The 22,017-nt window shown below is 40.7% G+C and overlaps 5 protein-coding genes across 6 annotated transcripts in view; 2 read left to right on the top strand and 3 right to left on the bottom strand.

Moving 5' to 3' along the window:
• LOC9632930 (warthog protein 6) overlaps positions 1 to 22,017 on the bottom strand; it is an 86,166-nt gene that overhangs the window by 17,110 nt on the left and 47,039 nt on the right. The gene's annotated exons all lie outside the window — the stretch shown is intronic.
• Positions 555 to 6,080, bottom strand: LOC9632928 (warthog protein 6). 2 transcript variants are annotated; one of them, XM_024665412.1, is made up of 4 exons: positions 5,967 to 6,080; positions 5,837 to 5,904; positions 5,564 to 5,780; positions 555 to 955 (listed from the first exon to the last, which is right to left on the bottom strand). In XM_024665412.1, exons 1-4 carry the CDS (start codon positions 6,055 to 6,057, stop codon positions 615 to 617), a joined length of 717 nt encoding a protein of 238 aa, XP_024521180.1. In that variant the 5' UTR covers positions 6,058 to 6,080; the 3' UTR covers positions 555 to 614. The 2 variants fall into 2 exon arrangements, with proteins under 2 accessions (XP_024521180.1, XP_024521179.1); XM_024665411.1 differs by lacking the exon at positions 555 to 955 and adding an exon at positions 5,017 to 5,513.
• Positions 1,445 to 2,022, top strand: LOC112342869. The gene is made up of 2 exons (XM_024665413.1): positions 1,445 to 1,542; positions 1,597 to 2,022. The coding sequence occupies exons 1-2, from the start codon at positions 1,518 to 1,520 to the stop codon at positions 2,007 to 2,009; spliced, it is 438 nt and encodes a 145-aa protein (XP_024521181.1). The 5' UTR covers positions 1,445 to 1,517; the 3' UTR covers positions 2,010 to 2,022.
• LOC9632882 lies at positions 6,369 to 7,928 on the top strand. Its single transcript, XM_024665407.1, has 4 exons — positions 6,369 to 6,466; positions 6,521 to 7,446; positions 7,503 to 7,571; positions 7,652 to 7,928. The coding sequence occupies exons 1-4, from the start codon at positions 6,442 to 6,444 to the stop codon at positions 7,904 to 7,906; spliced, it is 1,275 nt and encodes a 424-aa protein (XP_024521175.1). The 5' UTR covers positions 6,369 to 6,441; the 3' UTR covers positions 7,907 to 7,928.
• Positions 10,119 to 11,173, bottom strand: LOC9632927 (warthog protein 6). Its single transcript, XM_002991619.2, has 4 exons — positions 11,067 to 11,173; positions 10,948 to 11,015; positions 10,675 to 10,891; positions 10,119 to 10,624 (listed from the first exon to the last, which is right to left on the bottom strand). Exons 1-4 carry the CDS (start codon positions 11,155 to 11,157, stop codon positions 10,284 to 10,286), a joined length of 717 nt encoding a protein of 238 aa, XP_002991665.1. The 5' UTR covers positions 11,158 to 11,173; the 3' UTR covers positions 10,119 to 10,283.

The raw sequence follows: 22,017 nt of genomic DNA, 5'->3' as shown, positions 1-22,017 counted from the left end.
TAAATAATAGCCATTAAATTACTATTACTATTCTAGAATATTCAACTATATTTTAGGTATATCAACTACCAAGATGCAAATGAACCATTTAGAATATAAAATTGGGAGTTGGATATAAAGAAAGAAGGGGAATAATCAAAAGTTTTCTTTTCTTTTTCTATTTTTTGAAATTTTATTTTATTTTACTTGTGGTACATCAAGCCTTTTTTTTAGATAAATAATAATAAATTGTGACACATTACATTTTAGAAAAGTTGGGTTTGCTTAGTTTGTATTATAACAAATTATTATGATTTATGTATTACAAGAAAATGTTTTTCCTAGTTGAGCATATAAACCACACAATACACTTTCCATCATGTTTAAGAACTTTTTTAACAACCACAAGTTTAACCTAATGGTATAAAAGCTAGATAAGCTAGAGTATGCTTTAATCATAAATTATAAACACGAGATTAATCTAAAGGAATAACAACCATTAGATGGTAAAAAGTTCTAAAATATCTAGGTATATCCACTAAACAAACAATAAACCATTGAGAATATATGGGGAATAATCAAAAGCATAAAATATGTTAATGAAATTTACATTTTATTCTACTTCTGGTTTTTCATCAAGCCTTCGTGGCCAGCATTGCTGTTGCAACTCCAGCGATTCCACCAGCAAGAGCGATGCTTCCTCCGTGCTTCATTCCAAATTCAGCAACGTTGACACAAGAATTGACGGCAGCATAACCCTTTCCATAGATTTCCTTGCCGACGATGTTGTAGATGGCGCGAAGTGGAGCGAGCATGGCGTGGTATGCATATGGGAGGTACTCAGTTGCGCCAATGGCATCAAAGAGGGAGTCCAGGAACCACTCGCTGTGAGAGGGAGCCTCCACGTTGTTAACCATGATGTTGCCGGAGAGAGTGAATGGGTTGTAGAGACCCAGCTTCTCCACCTTGGAAAGTTCTATAATTGTCAAAAATAAGAGCAAAGTCTCAAAGGAAGTATGATGTTACTAGTGATTTGAGATGATCCCCAGAGAGTTTCTCCAACCTAGAGATCCTTGGCTCTCTTGTACACAAGCTTTCCCTTAGCGTCGACTGGGATGAAGTGGCCCTCGCTAAGCTCGATCATGTCTGAGGTGGTGTGGACCTGGATGAACTCGGAGATCACATCGGCGTCCTTGTGGCCGAATGCGTAGACATCCGAGAACACGTTTTTGCTCACTGCAACCTATAGATCTGGCACGTTTAGATGGGCTTTCGAGAAACTTAAGAGCAATACAATACCTTGTCTCCAATTTCGAGATCTCTCATGAGTTTGAGGTCGCCGCATGTTCATTATAAAGATTAACTTTTTATATAAAGAATGAAAGCAAAATAAAACGAGTTATGGAGTTTCAAGGAATATTCTAAGAACCTTGCCCTAAAAGTGTCTATAGCTATCGGTGGATCTGCCTAGCACACTCGCGGATAAGTGGATCTGCCCAGCACACTCGCAGATAAACTCTTGCTCCTGGTTGGGCGGCATGTTCTGGCGGCGGCTTTTTGGAGGTGAGTGAGTAGAAGAGCGCAAGAGCGCAGCTAACATTTAGCTTGTGGGCACAGGAGTTGCCCGCGGATGTGGCACGCTCGCGGAAACTCGAGCTCGGGTTCGAGCTCGGCCTCGTGCTCCTGCTCCTCCTCTCAAGCTCGTCTATGATAACACCACCACCTCCTTGTTCCTCTTCTGCGATATCTGCTACAACCGGCAGTTGACTGCATGCGGCTGCCCCGACACGACGTTGCTTGATCACCTGAGCTACGCTCATGGAAACATCTGCCCCAAGCAGCGTCGTACACATGCAAATGCCCTTTACTGGGGAGCGCCTTGGAGCATTCCAGCCTACTTGTACGACAACGAAATGGAGCCTTCAATGACGCCGCTGGAGCCATGCCAGATCAGGAGCATCGAAGCCGTGGGCTGCATTTCCACGTTTGAGCTCGGCCTGCGGTGTCGGGTCCTCCGGCGGAATTCGTGATCGATGGAACTTTAGGAGAGCTTGATGCTAAACAAGTCCTCGTCTATAAGGAATCCATCTGGCAGAATCGGGTCTCCACTGGCTACATCCTTCTGGCGGTTCCCACCAAGGCATTGCAGTATGGCTCTCTGGACTGGGTCGTCAACTACGACGACTTCCGGGGCATGCCCATGACACTGTCGGCCAGGAAGTTCGTCCAGGCGTCTCATGACCGTGGAGAGGATCCTGTCAAGGAGCTGAACGCTGTGGACGCGATCGGGATCAGAAAGTGCGTCGTGGTGGATCTCCGCGGTATTGGCATCAATAGAAAGATGGGCCTCTTTTTCGCCGAAGATGCTCTATACGACGTGCTGGCGTGTGTGGCTGGCACCAAGCTTGTCCCTGCCAAGGCAGTCTTTGACGATCGTCTTTGGGACAAGCTTGGTGTCCAGGGCAGGGTGGCCAAGGACGCGGCCGTATGTGACATAATGCATTCAGAGGGAATAACAGAGATGATGTTGCTCAAGTCGCAAGTAAATCATTCTTCCTTATTACTCGTGAAGATTAATTCCATTTCATTTTTTTACAGGATTGTGGGGGTACATTGGACAAGGTCACCAATTCTCAGGACACAATGCTGCTCGAGCCAAAATCTAAGGTAAATCACTTTTCTTGTCATGCCAGAATATCAGGTAAATCAGTATCGTTTCTGTGATGCTTACTACTGTTCTTTCACAGACTAAGGTTGGTGAATGTTTATTCTCCACTGCTGTGCTGGCTGCTAATGCAAAATACATTCCGTGCTCAAAAACCAAGTGTGGCGGCCTTACAACGATGCTTTGTGAAAATCCAAATTGCTTAGCTAACAACGTGATGAGATGGGCAACACAGGCGATGTTTAGGATCATTCTCGGCAAGCAAATATTTTTAGCTTTTAATCTAAAATGTTTTTGTACTTTAAGAGCGGCATTTACAAAAGGACCCTGGGACTAAACTGTCTACGTTGATCCAAAGTAGGAAATCAATGTACAACATTCCTATCATGGTATTATATTATATCATTTGAAATTTCTTATAAATTTTATTCTTTATGTTTTTTAGGAAGTGCTGGAAGCTTTACAAACTGCTAGGATTCTTAAAACTACTGAATTTGAACTTCAACATATAAGACGTATAGCACTTGGGATGAGCCTTAAGTATTCTGAGTCAGGTTATTTTATTTTTTCTACAGATTCAAGGTTGGCTGGATTGGATGATTATTTGGCAATTTTTCATCATCATACTTTGTGAGTTTTTTATTTTTATATTTAAGTATCTAAATATTTATGTTTAGGAATATGGACATTTTATAGCAAAAATTGGGTTCAACTTCAGTGATGATGTAAGTGTGATATGTCCAGAAGCTGAAAACTGGTTGGAAGTTAGATATTTCTTTGCTGTTTATGCACTGTATTGAAGATATGGAAAACATCTCCACAAAATTGTTAGGTTTGAATGGTAATGTGATATGGTGTTAAACAATCAGTAGGGGTTATTCTTGGATAATTAGGGTTTAGGGTAATATATTTTAGAATATAATGATAAGTATAAATCTAGATTAAGATTTCAATTAAGATTGCATGATTTCAATAAAAAATTTATGGATGTTTGTTTAGGTAATGGAAAGTTAGTTTATCACTTACTTAAGTGAGATAATATAGATTGTCCATTTAGATTTGGTAGTAGATATTTAGAATATATTTAAATATTCTAGGATATTCTACCATTTAATGCTAGAACATTTAATGGTTAATGTGTAATAAATTTAATCTCGTGTTTAGAAATTATAAACTTCCTATCAATCAATTAGATTAATAAATAATAAGCACTACTATTAAACAAACAAAGCATTGGTACATCTAAAGTGTAGCAAATCATTTTATATTTCTTTTGAAAATTCTGATTTTTGTTTACTTAAACTCTACACAAAGTAAGAGGCTTTAGATTCAAACATTAAATTGCATAACTGACTTAGATGGTCCCTAACAAAGATGATGCAATTGTTAGAAGGCATCATCACAATTATCAATATTTCTAAATGCATGCTTGAAGACATTTGGGAGGAGGTTCCACACTTAAACCATTGTACCACTACAACAATGTCTTTTGGAGATATGTGAAAAACTTGTGTAAATATTAGATATCATTTCAAAAATAATAATTGGCAATCAATGTAAAGTGATTGAACCAATGATCATTATCATCTTTGGGATTTCTACAAAAAACATTTTACCAGATATAAGGATGGGTAGAAAGAGTTAGAAGAGTTGCACCATTTGCCATGAATATCACCATCAACTGAAATTAATTATTTAGTTGCAACCACATAACATCAAATAACTAAACTAATTATCTAAACCAAAAACTTGATCTAAATTAAAAACATAAATCTAAGCATTCCTCAAAGACAATCAAGGCTACTCTTCAACTCCGTCAATATGAGTGCATCGAATATAAAAATTTATATCACATGATTTTTACCTTTTATCCTATGATGATTTACCATATGATAACCATGAAGCACATATGCCATATATCACATGCCATGTGTCCTAAGGACAATGGTGCAAAACTTGAGTTTCAGGGCCTTAAGCCATTGAATGAAGGAATAGTGCCAAACTCCTAAGATAGGGTTAAAGGGTAATGGCACAAGAGCACAGAATGGGCTCTTGAATGTACAGCCCAAAAAGTGAAGGGATAGGAATGTGAAGTAACTTAGAACAACATTAGAGCATTTACCATCCCAATGCTAAAATTAACACGCAAAACAGAACCAAATGAAATTTCATATTATTTCAACATATTAGTAGTCTAACGTGAGGATATAAATACTCCACCAACTAACATGGTATAGAATTTAAGCTTACACCCAATCCAAACACAAAACAATGACAAAAACACAAACAAAAGAAATTATACCTTAGGTTGGTCAACTATGCCCGACTATCTTTACTATACATTTAAAACCCCCTATACAATTGAGAAACTTAACATTTATGCATCTTTGTGATGCATGTCATGAAATGAAGCTTTTGTTTGACATCACACAGTTTCTTCACTCATTTCTTTCATTCTTGTTCTGGAGATTTACATTGACCTGATCTGGATTGTGATTATTTCTCTCTTATTTACTCCTGATTTTTGCTCAAGCCTTCGTGGCCAGCATTGCTGTTGCAACTCCATTGATTCCAATGGTGAGAGCAATGCTTCCTCCGTGCTTCATTCCAAATTCAGCAACGTTGACACAAGAATTGACGGCAGCATAACCCTTTCCATAGATTTCCTTCCCGACAATGTTGTAGATGGCACGAAGTGGAGCGAGCACGGCCTGGTATGCATATGGGAGGTACTCAGTTGCGCCAATGGCATCAAAGAGGGAGTCCAGGAACCACTCGCTGTGAGAGGAAGCCTCCACGTTGTTAACCATGATGTTGCCGGAGAGAGTGAATGGGTTGTAGAGATCCAGCTTCTCCACCTTGGAAAGTTCTATAATTATCAAAAGTAAGAGCAAAGTCTCAAAACAAGTATGATGTTACCAGTGATTTGAGATGATCCCCAGAGAGTTTCTCCAACCTGGAGATCCTTGGCTCGCTTGTACACAAGCTTTCCCTTGGCGTCGACTGGGATGAAGTGGCCCTCGCTAAGCTCGATCATGTCTGAGGCGGTGTGGACCTGGATGAACTCGGAGATCACATCGGTGTCCTTGTGGCCGAATGCGTAGACATCGGAGAACACGTTTTTGCTCACTGCAATCTTTAGACCTGGCACGTTTAGCTGGGCTCTCGAAAAACTTAAGAGCAATACAATACCTTGTCTCCAACTTCGAGATCTCTCATGAGTTTGAGGTCGCCGTTATACATTTGGACGGTGGCGTCGCCTGTGTTTTGATTGCAAACATAAAGCTTGTGACTGGTTGTAAAATCGCTTGCAGAGTCTTACCTGGGAAACATGAGTTGTTGGTGTTGGTAGCTAGAACAGCGCTAGCAAGAACAGCGAAGAGAGAAGTAGCAAAGAGAAAAGTGTGAGCCATAGAGAACTCTACACTATGGAAGCCTAGAAAGATAGGAAAAGGAGCTCTAGAACCGATGTTAAATACTACAAACGAGTGCCTATGACATGAGGCTAACGGATCAAGTTGGTGATCCTAAAACTTTGATAGAAAGAATTATTTAATTCTAAGTACATATTTGAGATGCCGCATCATCGACTCACTAAAGAAATTAAATGTTCATTATAAAGATTAACTTTTTATATAGCATTAAAAGAATGAAAGCAAAATGGAGTTTCAAGGAATATTCTAAGAACCTTGCCCTAAAAGTGTCTATAGCTATCGGTGGATCTGCCTAGCACACTCGCGGATAAGTGGATCTGCCCAGCACACTCGCAGATAAACTCTTGCTCCTGGTTGGGCGGCATGTTCTGGCGGCGGCTTTTTGGAGGTGAGTGAGTAGAAGAGCGCAAGAGCGCAGCTAACATTTAGCTTGTGGGCACAGGAGTTGCCCGCGGATGTGGCACGCTCGCGGAAACTCGAGCTCGGGTTCGAGCTCGGCCTCGTGCTCCTGCTCCTCCTCTCAAGCTCGTCTATGATAACACCACCACCTCCTTGTTCCTCTTCTGCGATATCTGCTACAACCGGCAGTTGACTGCATGCGGCTGCCCCGACACGACGTTGCTTGATCACCTGAGCTACGCTCATGGAAACATCTGCCCCAAGCAGCGTCGTACACATGCAAATGCCCTTTACTGGGGAGCGCCTTGGAGCATTCCAGCCTACTTGTACGACAACGAAATGGAGCCTTCAATGACGCCGCTGGAGCCATGCCAGATCAGGAGCATCGAAGCCGTGGGCTGCATTTCCACGTTCGAGCTCGGCCTGCGGTGTCGGGGTCCTCCGGCGGAATTCGTGATCGATGGAACTTTAGGAGAGCTTGATGCTAAACAAGTCCTTGTCTATAAGGAATCCATCTGGCAGAATCGGGTCTCCACTGGCTACATCCTTCTGGCGGTTCCCACCAAGGCATTGCAGTATGGCTCTCTGGACTGGGTCGTCAACTACGACGACTTCCGGGGCATGCCCATGACACTGTCGGCCAGGAAGTTCGTCCAGGCGTCTCATGACCGTGGAGAGGATCCTGTCAAGGAGCTGGACGCTGTGGACGCGATCGGGATCAGAAAGTGCGTCGTGGTGGATCTCCGCGGTATTGGCATCAATAGAAAGATGGGCCTCTTTTTCGCTGAAGATGCTCTACGCGACGTGCTGCCGTGTGTGGCTGGCACCAAGCTTGTCCCTGCCAAGGCAGTCTTTGACGATCGTCTTTGGGACAAGCTTGGTGTCCAGGGCAGGGTGGCCAAGGACGCGGCCGTATGTGACATAATGCATTCAGAGGGAATAACAGAGATGATGTTGCTCAAGTCGCAAGTAAATCATTCTTCCTTATTACACGTGACGTTTAATTCCATTTCATTTTTGTACAGGATTGTGGGGGTAGATTGGACAAGGTCACCAATTCTCAGGACACAATGCTGCTCGAGCCAAAATCTAAGGTAAATCACTTTTCTTGTCATGCCAGAATATCAGGTAAATCAGTATCGTTTCTGTGATGCTTACTCCTGTTCTTTCACAGACTAAGGCTGGAGAATGTTTATTCTCCACTGCTGTGCTGGCTGCTAACGCAAAATACATTCCGTGCTCAAAAACCAAGTGTGGCGGCCTTACAATGATGCTTTGTGAAAATCCAAATTGCTTAGCTAACAACGTGATGAGATGGGCAACACAGGCGATGTTTAGGATCTTTCTCGGCAAGCAAATATTTTTAGCTTTTAATCTAAAATGTTTTTGTACTTTCAGAGCGGCATTTACAAAAGGACCCTGGGACTAAACTGTCCAAAGTAGGAAATCAATGTACAACATTCCTATCATGGTATTATATTATATCATTTGAAATTTTTTTACTTTTATTCTTTATGTTTTTTAGGAAGTGCTGGAAGCTTTACAAACAGCTAGGATTCTTAAAACTACTGAATTTGAACTTCAACATATAAGAAGTATAGCACTTGGGATGAGCCTTAAGTATTCTGAGTCAGGTTATTTTATTTTTTCTACAGATTCAAGGTTGGCTGGATTGGATGATTATTTGGCAATTTTTCATCATCATACTTTGTGAGTTTTTTATTTTTATATTTAAGTATCTAAATATTTATGTTTAGGAATATGGACATTTTATAGCAAAAATTGGGTTCAACTTCAGTGATGATCTAAGTGTGATATGTCCAGAAGCTGAAAACTGGTTGGAAGTTAGATATTTCTTTGCTGTTTATGCACTGTATTGAAGATATGAAAAACATTGATATGGTGTTAAACAATCAGTAGGGGTTATATCTTAAATATTATTTGATATTTACGGTTTAGGGTAATATATTTTAGAATATAATGATAAGTATAAATCTAGATTAAGCATTAAATTTAATATTTAATAGCTATAAAATGAGATATGTCTTAGTTCTAGCTCCTCCTATATGTAGATGACTTGAAAAAAATCAATATGTACAACATAGAAATTTCTATTTATTCTTTACACTTTTTTTGTTACAATTCTATCTATAATAATAAAGTGATAATGGCCCAAGGCACACAGGTTGTCCAGTTGTAGGCCTTGAGGCAGGTTCAATTTGCATGATTTCAATAAAAAATTTATGGATGTTTGTTTAGGTAATGGAAATTTGGTTTATCACTTACTTAAGTGAGATAATATAGATTGTCCATTTAGAATTGGTAGTAGACATTTAGAATATATTTAAATACTCTAGGATATTCTACCATTTAATGCTAGAACATTTAATGGTTAATGTGTAATAAATTTAATCTCGTGTTTAGAAATTATAAACTTCCTATTGATCAATTAGATTAATAAATAATAAGCACTACTATTAAACAAACAAAGCATTGGTACATCTAAAGTGTAGCAAATCATTTTATATTTCTTTTGAAAATATTTCTGATTTTTATTTACTTAAGCTCTACACGAAGTAAGAGGCTTTAGATTCAAACATTAAATTGCATAACTGACTTAAACGGTCCCTGACAAAGATGATGCAATTGTTAGAAGGCATCATCACAATTATCAACATTTCTAAATGCATGCTTGAAGACATTTGGGAGGAGGTTCCACACTTAAACCATTGTACCACTACAACAATGTCTCTTGGAGATATGTGAAAAACTTGTGTAAATATTAGATATCATTTCAAAAATAATAATTGGCAATCAATGTAAAGTGATTGAACCAATGATCAATATCATCTTTGGGATTTCTACAGAAAAAATTTGACCAGATATAAGGATGGGCAGAAAGAGTAAGAAGAGTTGCACCATTTGCCATGAATGTCACCATCAACTGAAATTAATTATTTAGTTGCAACCACATAACATCAAATAACTAAACTAATTATCTAAACCAAAAACTAGATCTAAATTAAAAATATAAATCTAAGCATTCCTCAAAGACAATCAAAGCTACTCTTCAACTCCATCAATGTGAGTGCATGGAATATAAAAATTTATATCACATGATTTTTACCTTTTTATCCTATGATGATTTACCATATGATAACCATGAAGCACATGTGCTATATATCACATGCCATGTATCCCAAGGACAATGGTGTAGAACTTGAGTTTCAGGGCCTTAGACTATTGAATGAAGGAATAGTGCCAAACTCCTAAGATAAGGTTAAAGGGTAATAGCACTAAAGCATAGAACGGATTCTTGAATGTACAGCACAAAAAGTGAAGGGATAGGAATGTGAAGCAACTTAAAATAACATTAGAGCATTTACCATCCCAATGCTAGAACTAACATGTAAAATGGAGCCAAATGAAATTTAATACTATTTCAGCATACTAGTAGTCTAATGCGAGGATATAAATACTCCACCAACTAACATAATATGAAATTTAAGCTTAGACCCAATCCAGACACAAAACAATGACAAAAACACAAACAAAAGCTAAACTATACCTTAGGTTAGTCAACTATGCCCGACTTACCCACTATCCTTATTATACATTTAGAACCTCTTATACATTTGAAAAACTTGGAAAACATCTATGCATCTTTGTGATGCATGTCATGAAATGAAGCTTTTGTTTGACATCACACAGTTTCTTCACTCATTTCTTTTGTTCTTGTTCTGGAGATTTACATTGACTTGATCTGGATTGTGATTATTTCTCTCTTATTTACTCCTGATTTTTGCTCAAGACTTCGTGGCCAGCATTGCTGTTGCAACTCCAGCGATTCCAACGGTGAGAGCAATGCTTCCTCCGTGCTTCATTCCAAATTCAGCAACGTTGACACAAGAATTGACGGCAGCATAACCCTTTCCATAGATTTCCTTCCCAACAATGTTGTAGATGGCACGAAGTGGAGCGAGCACGGCCTGGTATGCATATGGGAGGTACTCAGTTGCGCCAATGGCATCAAAGAGGGAGTCCAGGAACCACTCGCTGTGGGAGGAAGCCTCCACGTTGTTAACCATGATGTTGCCGGAGAGAGTGAATGGGTTGTAGAGGCCCAGCTTCTCCACCTTGGAAAGTTCTATAATTGTCAAAAGTAAGAGCAAAGTCTCAAAAGAAGTATGATGTTACCAGTGATTTGAGATGATCCCCAGAGAGTTTCTCCAACCTGGAGATCCTTGGCTCGCTTGTACACAAGCTTTCCCTTGGCGTCGACTGGGATGAAGTGGCCCTCGCTAAGCTCGATCATGTCTGAGGCGGTGTGGACCTGGATGAACTCGGAGATCACATCGGCGTCCTTGTGGCCGAATGCGTAGACATCGGAGAACACGTTTTTGCTCACTGCAACCTTTAGATCTGGCACGTTTAGATGGGCTTTCGAGAAACTTAAGAGCAATACAATACCTTGTCTCCAACTTCGAGATCTCTCATGAGTTTGAGGTCGCCGTTATACATTTGGACGGTGGCATCGCCTGCGAACATAAAGCTTGTGACTGGTTGTAAAATCGCTTGCAGAGTCTTACCTGGGAAACATGAGTTGTTGGTGTTGGTAGCTAGAACAGCGCTAGCAAGAACAGCGAAGAGAGAAGTAGCAAAGAGAAAAGTGTGAGCCATAGAGAACTCTACACTATGGAAGCCTAGAAAGATAGGAAAAGGAGCTCTAGAACCGATGTTAAATACTACAAACGAGTGCCTATGACACGAGGCTAACGGATCAAGTTGGTGATCCTAAAACTTTGATAGCAAGAATTATTTAATTCTAAGTACATATTTGAGATGCCGCATCATTGATCACTAAAGAAATTAAATGTTCATTATAAAGATTAACTTTTTATATAGATGGAGTTTCAAGGAATATTCTAAGAACCTTGCCCTAAAAGTGTCTAGGGTGGTAGCTATCGGTGGATCTGCCTAGCACACTCGCGGATAAGTGGATCTGCCCAGCACACTCGCAGATAAACTCTTGCTCCTGGTTGGGCGGCATGTTCTGGCGGCGGCTTTTTGGACGTGAGTGAGTAGAAGAGCGCAAGAGCGCAGCTAACATTTAGCTTGTGGGTGCAGGAGTTGCCCGCGGATGCGGCACGCTCGTGGAAACTCAAGCTCGGGTTCGAGCTCGGCCTCGTACTCCTGCTCCTCCTCTCAAGCTCGTCTATGATAACACCACCACCTCCTTGTTCCTCTTCTGCGATATCTGCTACAACCGGCAGTTGACTGCATGCGGCTGCCCCGACACGACGTTGCTTGATCACCTGAGCTACGCTCATGGAAACATCTGCCCCAAGCAGCGTCGTACACATGCAAATGCCCTTTACTGGGGAGCGCCTTGGAGCATTCCAGCCTACTTGTACGACAACGAAATGGAGCCTTCAATGACGCCGCTGGAGCCATGCCAGATCAGGAGGATCGAAGCCGTGGGCTGCATTTCCACGTTTGAGCTCGGCCTGCGGTGTCGGGGTCCTCCGGCGGAATTCGTGATCGATGGAACTTTAGGAGAGCTTGATGCTAAACAAGTCCTCGTCTATAAGGAATCCATCTGGCAGAATCGGGTCTCCACTGGCTACATCCTTCTGGCGGTTCCCACCAAGGCATTGCAGTATGGCTCTCTGGACTGGGTCGTCAACTACGACGACTTCCGGGGCATGCCCATGACACTGTCGGCCAGGAAGTTCGTCCAGGCGTCTCATGACCGTGGAGAGGATCCTGTCAAGGAGCTGGACGCTGTGGACGCGATCGGGATCAGAAAGTGCGTCGTGGTGGATCTCCGCGGTATTGGCATCAATAGAAAGATGGGCCTCTTTTTCGCTGAAGATGCTCTACGCGACGTGCTGCCGTGTGTGGCTGGCACCAAGCTTGTCCCTGCCAAGGCAGTCTTTGACGATCGTCTTTGGGACAAGCTTGGTGTCCAGGGCAGGGTGGCCAAGGACGCGGCCGTATGTGACATAATGCATTCAGAGGGAATAACAGAGATGATGTTGCTCAAGTCGCAAGTAAATCATTCTTCCTTATTACTCGTGACGTTTAATTCCATTTCATTTTTTTACAGGATCGTGGGGGTACATTGGACAAGGTCACCAATTCTCAGGACACAATGCTGCTCGAGCCAAAATCTAAGGTAAATCACTTTTCTTGTCATGCCAGAATATCAGGTAAATCAGTATCGTTTCTGTGATGCTTACTCCTGTTCTTTCACAGACTAAGGCTGGAGAATGTTTATTCTCCACTGCTGTGCTGGCTGCTAATGCAAAATACATTCCGTGCTCAAAAACCAAGTGTGGTGGCCTTACAATGATGCTTTGTGAAAATCCAAATTGCTTAGCTAACGACGTGATGAGATGGGCAACACATGCGATGTTTAGGATCTTTCTTGGCAAGCAAATATTTTTAGCTTTTAATCTAAAATGTTTTTGTACTTTCAGAGCGGCATTTACAAAAGGACCCTGGGACTAAACTGTCTACATTGATCCAAAGTAGGAAATCAATGTACAACATTCCTATCATGGTATTATATTATATCATTTGAATTTTCTTATAAATTTTATTCTTTTATGTTTTTTAGGAAGTGCTGGAAGCTTTACAAACAGCTAGGATTCTTAAAACTACTGAATTTGAACTTCAACATATAAGAAGTATAGCACTTGGGATGAGCCTTAAGTATTCTGAGTCAGGTCAGTAGATAACTTTTTATATTTTCTTAGAAACAGTTTTTATTTTTTCTACAGATTCAAGGTTGGCTGGATTGGATGATTATTTGGCAATTTTTCATCATCATACTTTGTGAGTTTTTTATTTTTATATTTAATTATCTAAATATTTATGTTTAGGAATCGATATTTTATAGCAAAAATTGGGTTCAACTTCAGTGATGATCTAAGTGTGATATGTCCAGAAGCTGAAAACTGGTTAGAAGTTAGATATTTCTTTGCTGCTTATGCACTGTCAAAAGTTATTGGAGATATGAAAAACATCTCCACAAAATTGTTAGATTTGAATGGTAATGTGATATGGTCTTAAACAATATCTTAAATATTCTTGGATATTTACGGTTTAGGGTAATATAATGATAAGTATAAATCTAGATTAAGAATTAAATTAAAATGAGATACGTCTTAGTTCAAGCTCCTCCTATATGTAGATTACTTGAAAAAACTCAATAAGTACAACATAGAAATTTCTATTTATTCTTTACACTTTTTTTATTATAATTCTATCTATAACAATAAAGTGATAATGGCTGAAGGCACATGGGCTGTCCAGTTGTAGGCCTTGGGCAGGTTCCATTTGCATGATTTTAATAAATGTTTTATGGATGTTTGTTTGGATAATGGAAAGTTGGTTATCACTTGTTTGATTGAGATAATACAGATGTCCATTTACACTTGGCCTTTTAAATATTAAGTTACCTAGAATTGTCTTTGGAAATCTTGAAGGAACTCTGTCCCCATTTAAATTTGGTAGTAGATATTTAGAATATATTTGAATATTCTAGGATATTCTAACATTTAATGCTAGAACATTTAATGGTTAACGTGTAATAAATTTAATCTTGTATTTAGAAATTCTATCAATCAACTAGATTAATAAAAAATAAGCACTACTATTAAACAAACAAAGCATTGGTACATTTAAAGAGTGTAGCAAATCATTTTTATATTTCTTTTGAAAACATTTCTAATTTTTCTTTACTTAAGCTCTACATAAAGTAAGAGGCTCTAGATTCAAATATTATATTGTATAATTAACTTAGATGGTCCTTGACAAAAATGATGCAATTGTTAGAAAACATCATCACAATTATCAGCATTTTGAAATGCATACTTGAAGACATCTAGGAGGAGGTTCCACACTTAAACTCTTGTACCACTACAACAATATTTCTTGGAGACATATGGGAAACCATTGCAAACATTAAATATCATTTCAAGAATGATAATTGGCAATCATTTTAAAGTGATTAATATCATTCTTGGGATTTCTATAGAAAACATTTGGCCAGACATAAAGATGGGTAAAAAAAGTAAGAAAATTTGCACTATTTGCCATGAATGTCACCATCAACTGAAGTTAATTGTTTAGTTTCAACCATATAACATTAAACAGCTACATTAATTATCTAAACCAAAAACTAGATCTAAAATAAAAATATATCCTCAAAAACAATCAAGACTGCCCCTCAACTTTGTCAATATGAGTGTATGGAATATAGAAATTTATATATCTAATTAGCCTAAAACCTTTAATTTATATATAAGATTGAGTGGTCTTGATTGAAACCAATCTAATAGCTATCAAAATCCCAGCACGTAATAAATATTATATTATATAAATAATATTAATATAAAGTATTGTAGCCATACATTTAGACTTCATATTCATAGCTATGTACTTGGGCCTTAGATCTGTAGCCATACCTCATAATACTATATTTATTTTATTTTATATTAAACTATGAGGGCCAAGTGTACAGCTATGATACTGTATACTAATATTAGCATAGTGGGATTTTTGTAGCCGTCAGATTAGTTTCAATCTGGACCACTCACTCTTATATATAAACTAGGCTTTTGGGCTAATTGATATGCATATTTTTAAATTTCCTTTCTATATTCTAAGCACTCACATTAGTGGAGTTGAAGGGCACCTTTGATTGTCCCTAAGGAGTGCTTGGATTTGGGATTTTGGTTTAGATCTAGTTTTTGCATTATCTAAATCTAGCTTTTTCCATCTCCTTTATTTTGTTCTTTCTTTTGGTTTAGATTTAGCTTTTTGCATTGTCTAGATTTACCATTTCTTTCTAGCTTTTTGTCATTTCTCTTCTTTTGCTCTTTCTTTTTCATTCGTCTTCATGGCTGATCAACAATCTCCTCCTTTGACTCTGGAGCAGCAGTTGGTACAATTGCTTAATGTTATGTGTTTGCAATTGAACAACCAAACTCAGTTAATGGTGGTGTTCATAGCATAGGGTACAACTCCTCCTGCTCTTGGTGCCAATCCTCGCATTTGGCTGGAGTTCTTTCGCGGGAATCCTGGGGATGATGTGTACCATTGGTTCGATCACTTCACGATGATTGCCACATATCATTCTTGGGATGATGCTTAATGTTTGCGTGAGTTTCCCACGTGTCTCCAAGGGACGACATTGCAGTGGTACAATTGTTTAAGCGCAGCCACTCGTAAGGATTGGAGTGTTCTCTTGGACATCTTCAAATGCACCTTTGGACATGCCGATGACTGTGATGATGCCTTCCAACAATTGCATCGTCTTTGCCAAGGGCCATTTGAGTCGGTGATGCAATTTAGTGTTCGTTTTTGAAGTCTTTTGCTTCATGCAAAGCCAAGTATGTCAGAGCGGATCAAGCTACGAATATTGTGGCCAACACTTCGTCAAGATCTTGTCGGACTTGTGCATGCACTTGCTCTCGCCACCCTTGACGATGCTCTTCGTTTGGCACAACATTATGAGACGTCACCTTTTCCACTTCTTGCTGCACGTCCTTCAGTTCCACTTCCTATAGGTGATAGTCTTGTTCCAATGGAGTTTGATGTTCCTGCTGCTCGAGTCCAAGGATAAGGGCGAGGACGTGGCCATGGCCGTGATGTTTGTTGCTGGGCGTATGATGAAATTAGTCATACTTATTGGTGTTGTCGAGGTTTTCTGGATTGGCGACCTCCATTTCCTAGATGAAGACCTTGGCGTCAGCAACATCCCGTTGGTGCTATTGTAATGGAAGGTTTGGACACTGAGATGTATCTGGGAAATAAAGAGTCGCGCGAGTAACTGAGGGACCTTGCGCGAATAAGTTAGTGACCCCTCCATCTTTCTTTTGGGAGTATCATCAAGGGGTTCATTCGACACCCGTTCATCCAGTGTTTACTTTCCAAGCTCATTTTTATAACAAGAGGTCTCCTATTATTCTCTCCGTGTTAGTTGATATAGATTCGAGTTTATCTTCTATTGCTCGACCTGTTGCCATACGTTACCGTCTACACTTGCGTCGTGCGGCAAAACCAGTTTTCATTCTTTATGGCAACAGCCGTACACATGCATGTTCACGGGATGAGGCAGACTTGGTTGTGCATATGGGCGATCTCGAGCTTGAATTGCAATCATTGGGGGTGGTGTTGAGTCAAACTTTTGATCTCATTCTTGGTATGGATTAGTTGTAGCACAATCATGCCAAGTGTAACTTTGAGGCTTCTCCCCCTTGTCTCATACTTCCTTATATTTTATCCATTCCTCTTACTTCCATACTTCTTCATCCCTCTACTTCAAGGACTTTGCAACTTCCGAATAACACCCTTGTCCAACATCTCCTTTACGTTTGCAAGTAAAATCTTGATCTCCTTGAATAGGAACCTTGATTGGACGAGCATCCCGGTTGGAATCGGATGACGTGTGGCAATTTTGGCCCTAGAGGATAGGTCAAATTCAAAGAGATTAGAATACTCTTTCATGAGCTGGTCAACCGTTGCAACACAAAGATTATTGGAGGGATCAGAATAAGGAAGAACAGAACAAGACGAAAACATAAGAGGAAATAGTGGAGGAACAAAAGTAATGGAAGCAGAGGTATGGGCATGTGAACCTTATCTTGTGACAAAACCTAATGGGAGTATTCGTTTCTACATTGACTATTGTTCATTAAACGAAGTGACGATCTTGAATGTGTACCCTCTTCCTCACACTGTTGATCTCTTGGATCGTCTGGGGCAAAGTCATTGGTTCACCAAGCTGGATCTTGCTTCTGAGTACTGGCAAGTACTGATGGCCAAAGAAGATAATCCTAAAACTGCTTTTCGTACCCCATTTGGTTTGTACGAGTTCTTGGTGATGCCATTTGGTTTGAACAATGTTCCAGCAACTTTCCAATGGATAATGGACGAGGTTCTTTGCGATATGCCAGAAGTGATTATTGACTTCATTGATGATGTTTTGATCCACTCGGAAGAGACGTGGGAGGAGCATATTCGTGATGTTTGTAAAGTGTTGGATTGGTTTCGCGACGTTGGTTTAAAGCTGAAGCGGTCGAAGTGCATGTTTGGGTCCAAAGACACAACTTATCTTGCGTACCATATTTCTCGTGAGGGTTTGCAAGTTGATCCTAACAAACTTGTGGTTGTTCTAAAGTTCCCTACTCTGAAGTGTGTGAATGATGTGCAGTGCTTCTTAGGCAAGGTGTAGTATCTCAGTTGTTTTGTGGATCATTTTTCTGATCGCATTGCACCGTTGCGAGGGTTGCTGAAGTCATTATTATCATCTTTCATCTGGTTTTCGGATTGTGAGCAGACGTTTGTGGATCTCAAAAAGCTATTGACGACTCCTCCGGTTTTGGCATATCCTAACTACACTCGACCTTTTATTTTGCGTGTGGATGCTTTTGATATTGGTGTTGGAGGTGTGTTGATGCAAGAGAGCTCGAGTGTGCTTGGTCAGCGCCATCCCATTGCGTATATAAACCATACATTACAACTAGCAGAGATAAACTACTCCATGACAGAAAAGGAGTGTTTAGCGACAGTCTGGGGTTTCGAGAAACTTCATGTATATTTACATGGTTCTCGGACATTACTTGAAAGTGACCATGCTACTATTACTTCATTATTGAAGTAGAAGAACCTGATTGGTCGTATTGCTCGATGGGCTTTGAAGCTTCAGATATATAATTTTAATGTTATTCATTGCCCAAGGAGTTCTATGGTTGATGCTGATGCCCTTTTTCGAGCTCCTCTTCCTTCTCCACTCTCTTATCATGTTTCTGACGAGCCTGTTGCTCATGCATCTATGGATTTTTTAGACAAGGATTCTATGCTATCGGCGGTTGCTATACTTGACGTTCAATGTCCACAAGGCATAGAGCAAGATCTACCTTCTCTTGATGAGATTTGTGAGGCTCAAAAGATTGAGCCGTGGATTTGAAGGCTTCGAGATGGGTTTGAGAATCCTGCATCACTTGCTGATGACTTGCCTTTCCAGCATTTACATTCTCAATATCGCCTTGACGACGGCCTTCTTTATTTTATGGGGATGGATCCTGATGATCATTTATGGCTAGTGGTGCCTTCTGTCTTTATTCTGCGGTTTCTCCATGCCTACCATAATTCTTCTGTTCTAGGTGGGCATATGGGACATCGTCATGTAATCAAGAAGTTGCACAAGTCTTTCTATTGGCCAAAGATGCGACGTGATATTATCCGGTATGTGCATAGTTGCATTTGGTGCCAAGCTCATAATACTCCCCCTCGTGTTGCGGAAGGATGGTTAGAGTCAATTGTAGTTTCCTGTCCGTTTGAGTTGGTGGCGTTTGATCTTATGAGACCTTTTCCATAGTCGACTGTTGGCAATGAATATGTAATTATTGCTTCTGACTACTTGACTTGTTAGGTGGAAGTTGGTGCTCTTGCTAGTGCCTTTGCAGCTGCTGTTGGATACTTCCTCCTCAATCGAGTGGTGTTCTAGCATTCTTGTCTAGAGCGGATTTTTTCGGATAATGGTCCCACATTTATGGTTGAGGCATTTCATGTTTTGACATCTCGGTTGGGGATACGCCACACTTTCACGAGTGCTTATCATCCACAATTAGACAGTCTGGTGAAACGGCTCGTTCGGACATTCAAAGGGATCATTGCTGTCACGCATGTGACTTCGGGTATCGAAAGTTACCTGTTGACCAGTCCTTACAGACACTCTTACCTTACTGCCACGATGGCAGGAGGTCGGTATTGCTGGACCCTTTATCAGCCCCTCTTGTTCAAGTGTTAGTAAACTAGACTTTGCATCTGTACTTGGCCGGATGAGCATAAGGACGGAATTCCTAAGTGTCTATTCAGCCAAGCATACTTGGCTTGGCTTTTTAGTTCTCTTTTGCTCTATCTTGCACTGGCTTGACAAGAACCCTCGCGTATTGAGATTGGTCCCTCAATATCGCTACATGATAGCTTACTGTGTCTGCCAAACACCCTCGCTATCATGCCCTTTGTGTTAGTCTCATTTCGGTCCCAAATGCTATTTATGGAAAGTGTCCAGATTTGCTCATTTGGCACATCTACGGAATGTAGAGATCGGCCTGAACACAATGGTGTTCGTCCCGTGTCCAAATTCACAATCTAAGAACATTCCATATTTAGTAAGTTTCGAGCTTGTCCCAGAGACTAACTCCTGATACTAAGGGAGGCTTGGGGTGAAAGCCCAAAGCATGTGTTCCTCAAGGGGGGGGGGGGGGGGGGGGGCTGTGGGGGGTTCCAAATGTATAGTAGGGATAGTGGGTAGGTCGGGCATGGCTGACCAACTTGAGGCATAGTCTAGCTCCCGCTTGCGTGCCTGTCCTTGTTCTGTGTCTGGCTTGGGTCTAAGCCCAAGTTCCATTCCATGCTAGTTGGTGGAGTACCCATATCCTCACGTTAGGCCACCGGTATGCCGAAATAGCGCCAGACTTCATTTGGCTCCATTTTGCATGTTAGTCCTGGCATTGGGATGCTGGTTGCTCTAGGACTGTTCCAAGTCACTCCGGGCTCCTGTCCCTTTGCTCCTTGGGCTGTACGCTCGGGAGTTGCTTCATGGTTCGGTTCCGTCACTCCTTGGCTCCATGTTTGGGAGTTTGGCACCGTTCCTTCGTTCAGTGGCCCAAGGCCCTAAACCTCAGGTTCCACACCACGGTCCTTTGGACATGTGGCATATGACACATGGCATCTGTCACGTGGCACAAAGAGGGTTTAGGTTCCGCTTCGTGGTGTTATCCTATGGTAAATCACCATAGGATAAAGGGTAAAAACCATGTGCGCTACATTTGGTATCAGAGAATGAGTCTCGGCGAGTATTATCCAATGAGATTGGGCAACTAGTCTCGTTGCATACGCAGAGATGAAAACGATGATCTGAGTGGTACACGTTAGGGTGCAAAGACTTCGCATTGGTTCCAGTGGTTCCATAAGTTGTTCCATGTACCATGGGTGAAAGCAAACCTCCCTGGGTTTGCTATGAGTGGCAAATAGGCTAGCCCGTAGCTGTTTAGCATGGCACTAGTAGATCCTTCCTAGGCATGGTTACAAGTGGATCAATCAAGATTATAGGAATTAGTCTATTGGTTCAAGTAGTCATGGCCGTGCTCTCTCATAAACTTTTCTTCGATTGAACTGAAGGCAGTGCGAAAGCAAGCTTGAGGTTTGGTCAAAGATGAGACCGAAACGAGAGTCATCGGCGACGAAGGATCAAATACGTAAATCATTTTCTCTTCTTGGAGAGATGATTTGCAACGAGGTGTTAACTCATTGCTTGTGTTCACATCATGCAATCAAGAGTCCCTATCTTGATGCATGTTGGAGATGGTGGCATTACAATGGTGAGTTGTGGGATGGATAGCGGTGAAGTGCTATACCATTTTGTCTAGGCTTGCTATTGGAAGACTTGGGTTGCAATGCTTAATTCTTTTCCGGGGAACCTTGCTATTGCTCCTTGTGTAGCTTGGTGTTGGATTAGTTTTGAGATTGGTCAGAAAGAGAGTGGCATGAGTTTGTCTGTGATGTAAACAAAAGTTAGTGGTGTCGGGTGTTCTAAATCTCTATTGGTGGGGTGTGGCATTTATGTTGCATTTTGTCGAATCGAGTTGACACTTGATATTCACATAAACCTTTGAAGTAATGACATGGGCATTGCTCATAGTGTTGCTTGATTGATGATCAAGTCATTGTGATACTTATATCATATCCATGTGATAGTGAGCAATGTGTTTACGAAGTTGCTTGGGTAAATGATGATCAACCCCAAAGTGCTTGATAGTGAAGCTAGTCTACTTGCACGAAGTAGCATTGTAGTAGCTTTGACTGGATTCTCAGTGATGGTCCATTATACTAAGCTTATGTTGGTACCTTGTTTCTTTGAGTTTGCCTATTAGGTGTTAGAAATGGGTTGTAGCATTCATTTGCTATAGCTCATCTGTTGATCCGTTAGCACTTGGAGTAGATTGTTGGATGGAGAAGGTGTGTAGTTGGGGCATTGACATTGCTAGCACTGGTGTTAGTGGAAGTGGCATTGTTATTTCGAGTGATGAGGAATTTTCCTTAAACCTTGATTTTTCATGTCATTTTTCTTGTTAGTGTTTTGACTTCACATTGAATTTTGAAGGTGATTGAAGAAGAGTGTTAATGCAATATGGATATCCGAAGATGTGGTCTTCGTGATCAAGCCTTGGGTGTTCACTTTGCATTTTGCGGATGTCGGTGTTAGATATCGGTTAGATGGGTAAAGATGTTCGAGGCTTAAGCATACTATGGGTCATGAGAATTTGTGTTGAGGTGAACCTATGTGAAGTTGTTGGTAGGAGGAAATTGGTTGAGTCTTGAAAGTTTGCATTCCTAGACTGAGAGTCATTCTTTCTTTAGAATGGAAAGATTTTTCCACAAATTTTCTTAGACTTTTCTAATGGCTGATCTGTTATCACTTTGCTCAAAAACCATTCCGTTTGTCGAAAGCCAATACAAACT

This window comes from Selaginella moellendorffii, unplaced genomic scaffold (genome assembly GCF_000143415.4).
Source record: "Selaginella moellendorffii unplaced genomic scaffold, v1.0 SELMOscaffold_122, whole genome shotgun sequence".
Classification (NCBI taxonomy): Eukaryota; Viridiplantae; Streptophyta; class Lycopodiopsida; order Selaginellales; family Selaginellaceae; genus Selaginella; species Selaginella moellendorffii.
This window is presented reverse-complemented; position numbering and strand designations above follow the sequence as displayed.

Coding starts and splice junctions, on each gene's coding strand:
- LOC112342869 (XM_024665413.1), top strand. CDS start 1,518: ATGTTCTGGCGGCGGCTTTTTGGAG. Junction 1,543..1,596: donor CTGGCGGCGGCTTTTTGGAG/GTGAGTGAGTAG, acceptor TTGTGGGCACAG/GAGTTGCCCGCGGATGTGGC.
- LOC9632928 (XM_024665412.1), bottom strand. CDS start 6,057: ATGGCTCACACTTTTCTCTTTGCTACTTCTCTCTTCGCTGTTCTTGCT. Junction 5,905..5,966: donor CAACAACTCATGTTTCCCAG/GTAAGACTCTGC, acceptor ATCAAAACACAG/GCGACGCCACCGTCCAAATG. Junction 956..5,563: donor GGGATCATCTCAAATCACTG/GTAACATCATAC, acceptor TGACAATTATAG/AACTTTCCAAGGTGGAGAAG.
- LOC9632882 (XM_024665407.1), top strand. CDS start 6,442: ATGTTCTGGCGGCGGCTTTTTGGAG. Junction 7,447..7,502: donor TGATGTTGCTCAAGTCGCAA/GTAAATCATTCT, acceptor ATTTTTGTACAG/GATTGTGGGGGTAGATTGGA. Junction 7,572..7,651: donor TGCTCGAGCCAAAATCTAAG/GTAAATCACTTT, acceptor GTTCTTTCACAG/ACTAAGGCTGGAGAATGTTT.
- LOC9632927 (XM_002991619.2), bottom strand. CDS start 11,157: ATGGCTCACACTTTTCTCTTTGCTACTTCTCTCTTCGCTGTTCTTGCT. Junction 10,892..10,947: donor ATCTCGAAGTTGGAGACAAG/GTATTGTATTGC, acceptor CCAGATCTAAAG/GTTGCAGTGAGCAAAAACGT. Junction 10,625..10,674: donor GGGATCATCTCAAATCACTG/GTAACATCATAC, acceptor TGACAATTATAG/AACTTTCCAAGGTGGAGAAG.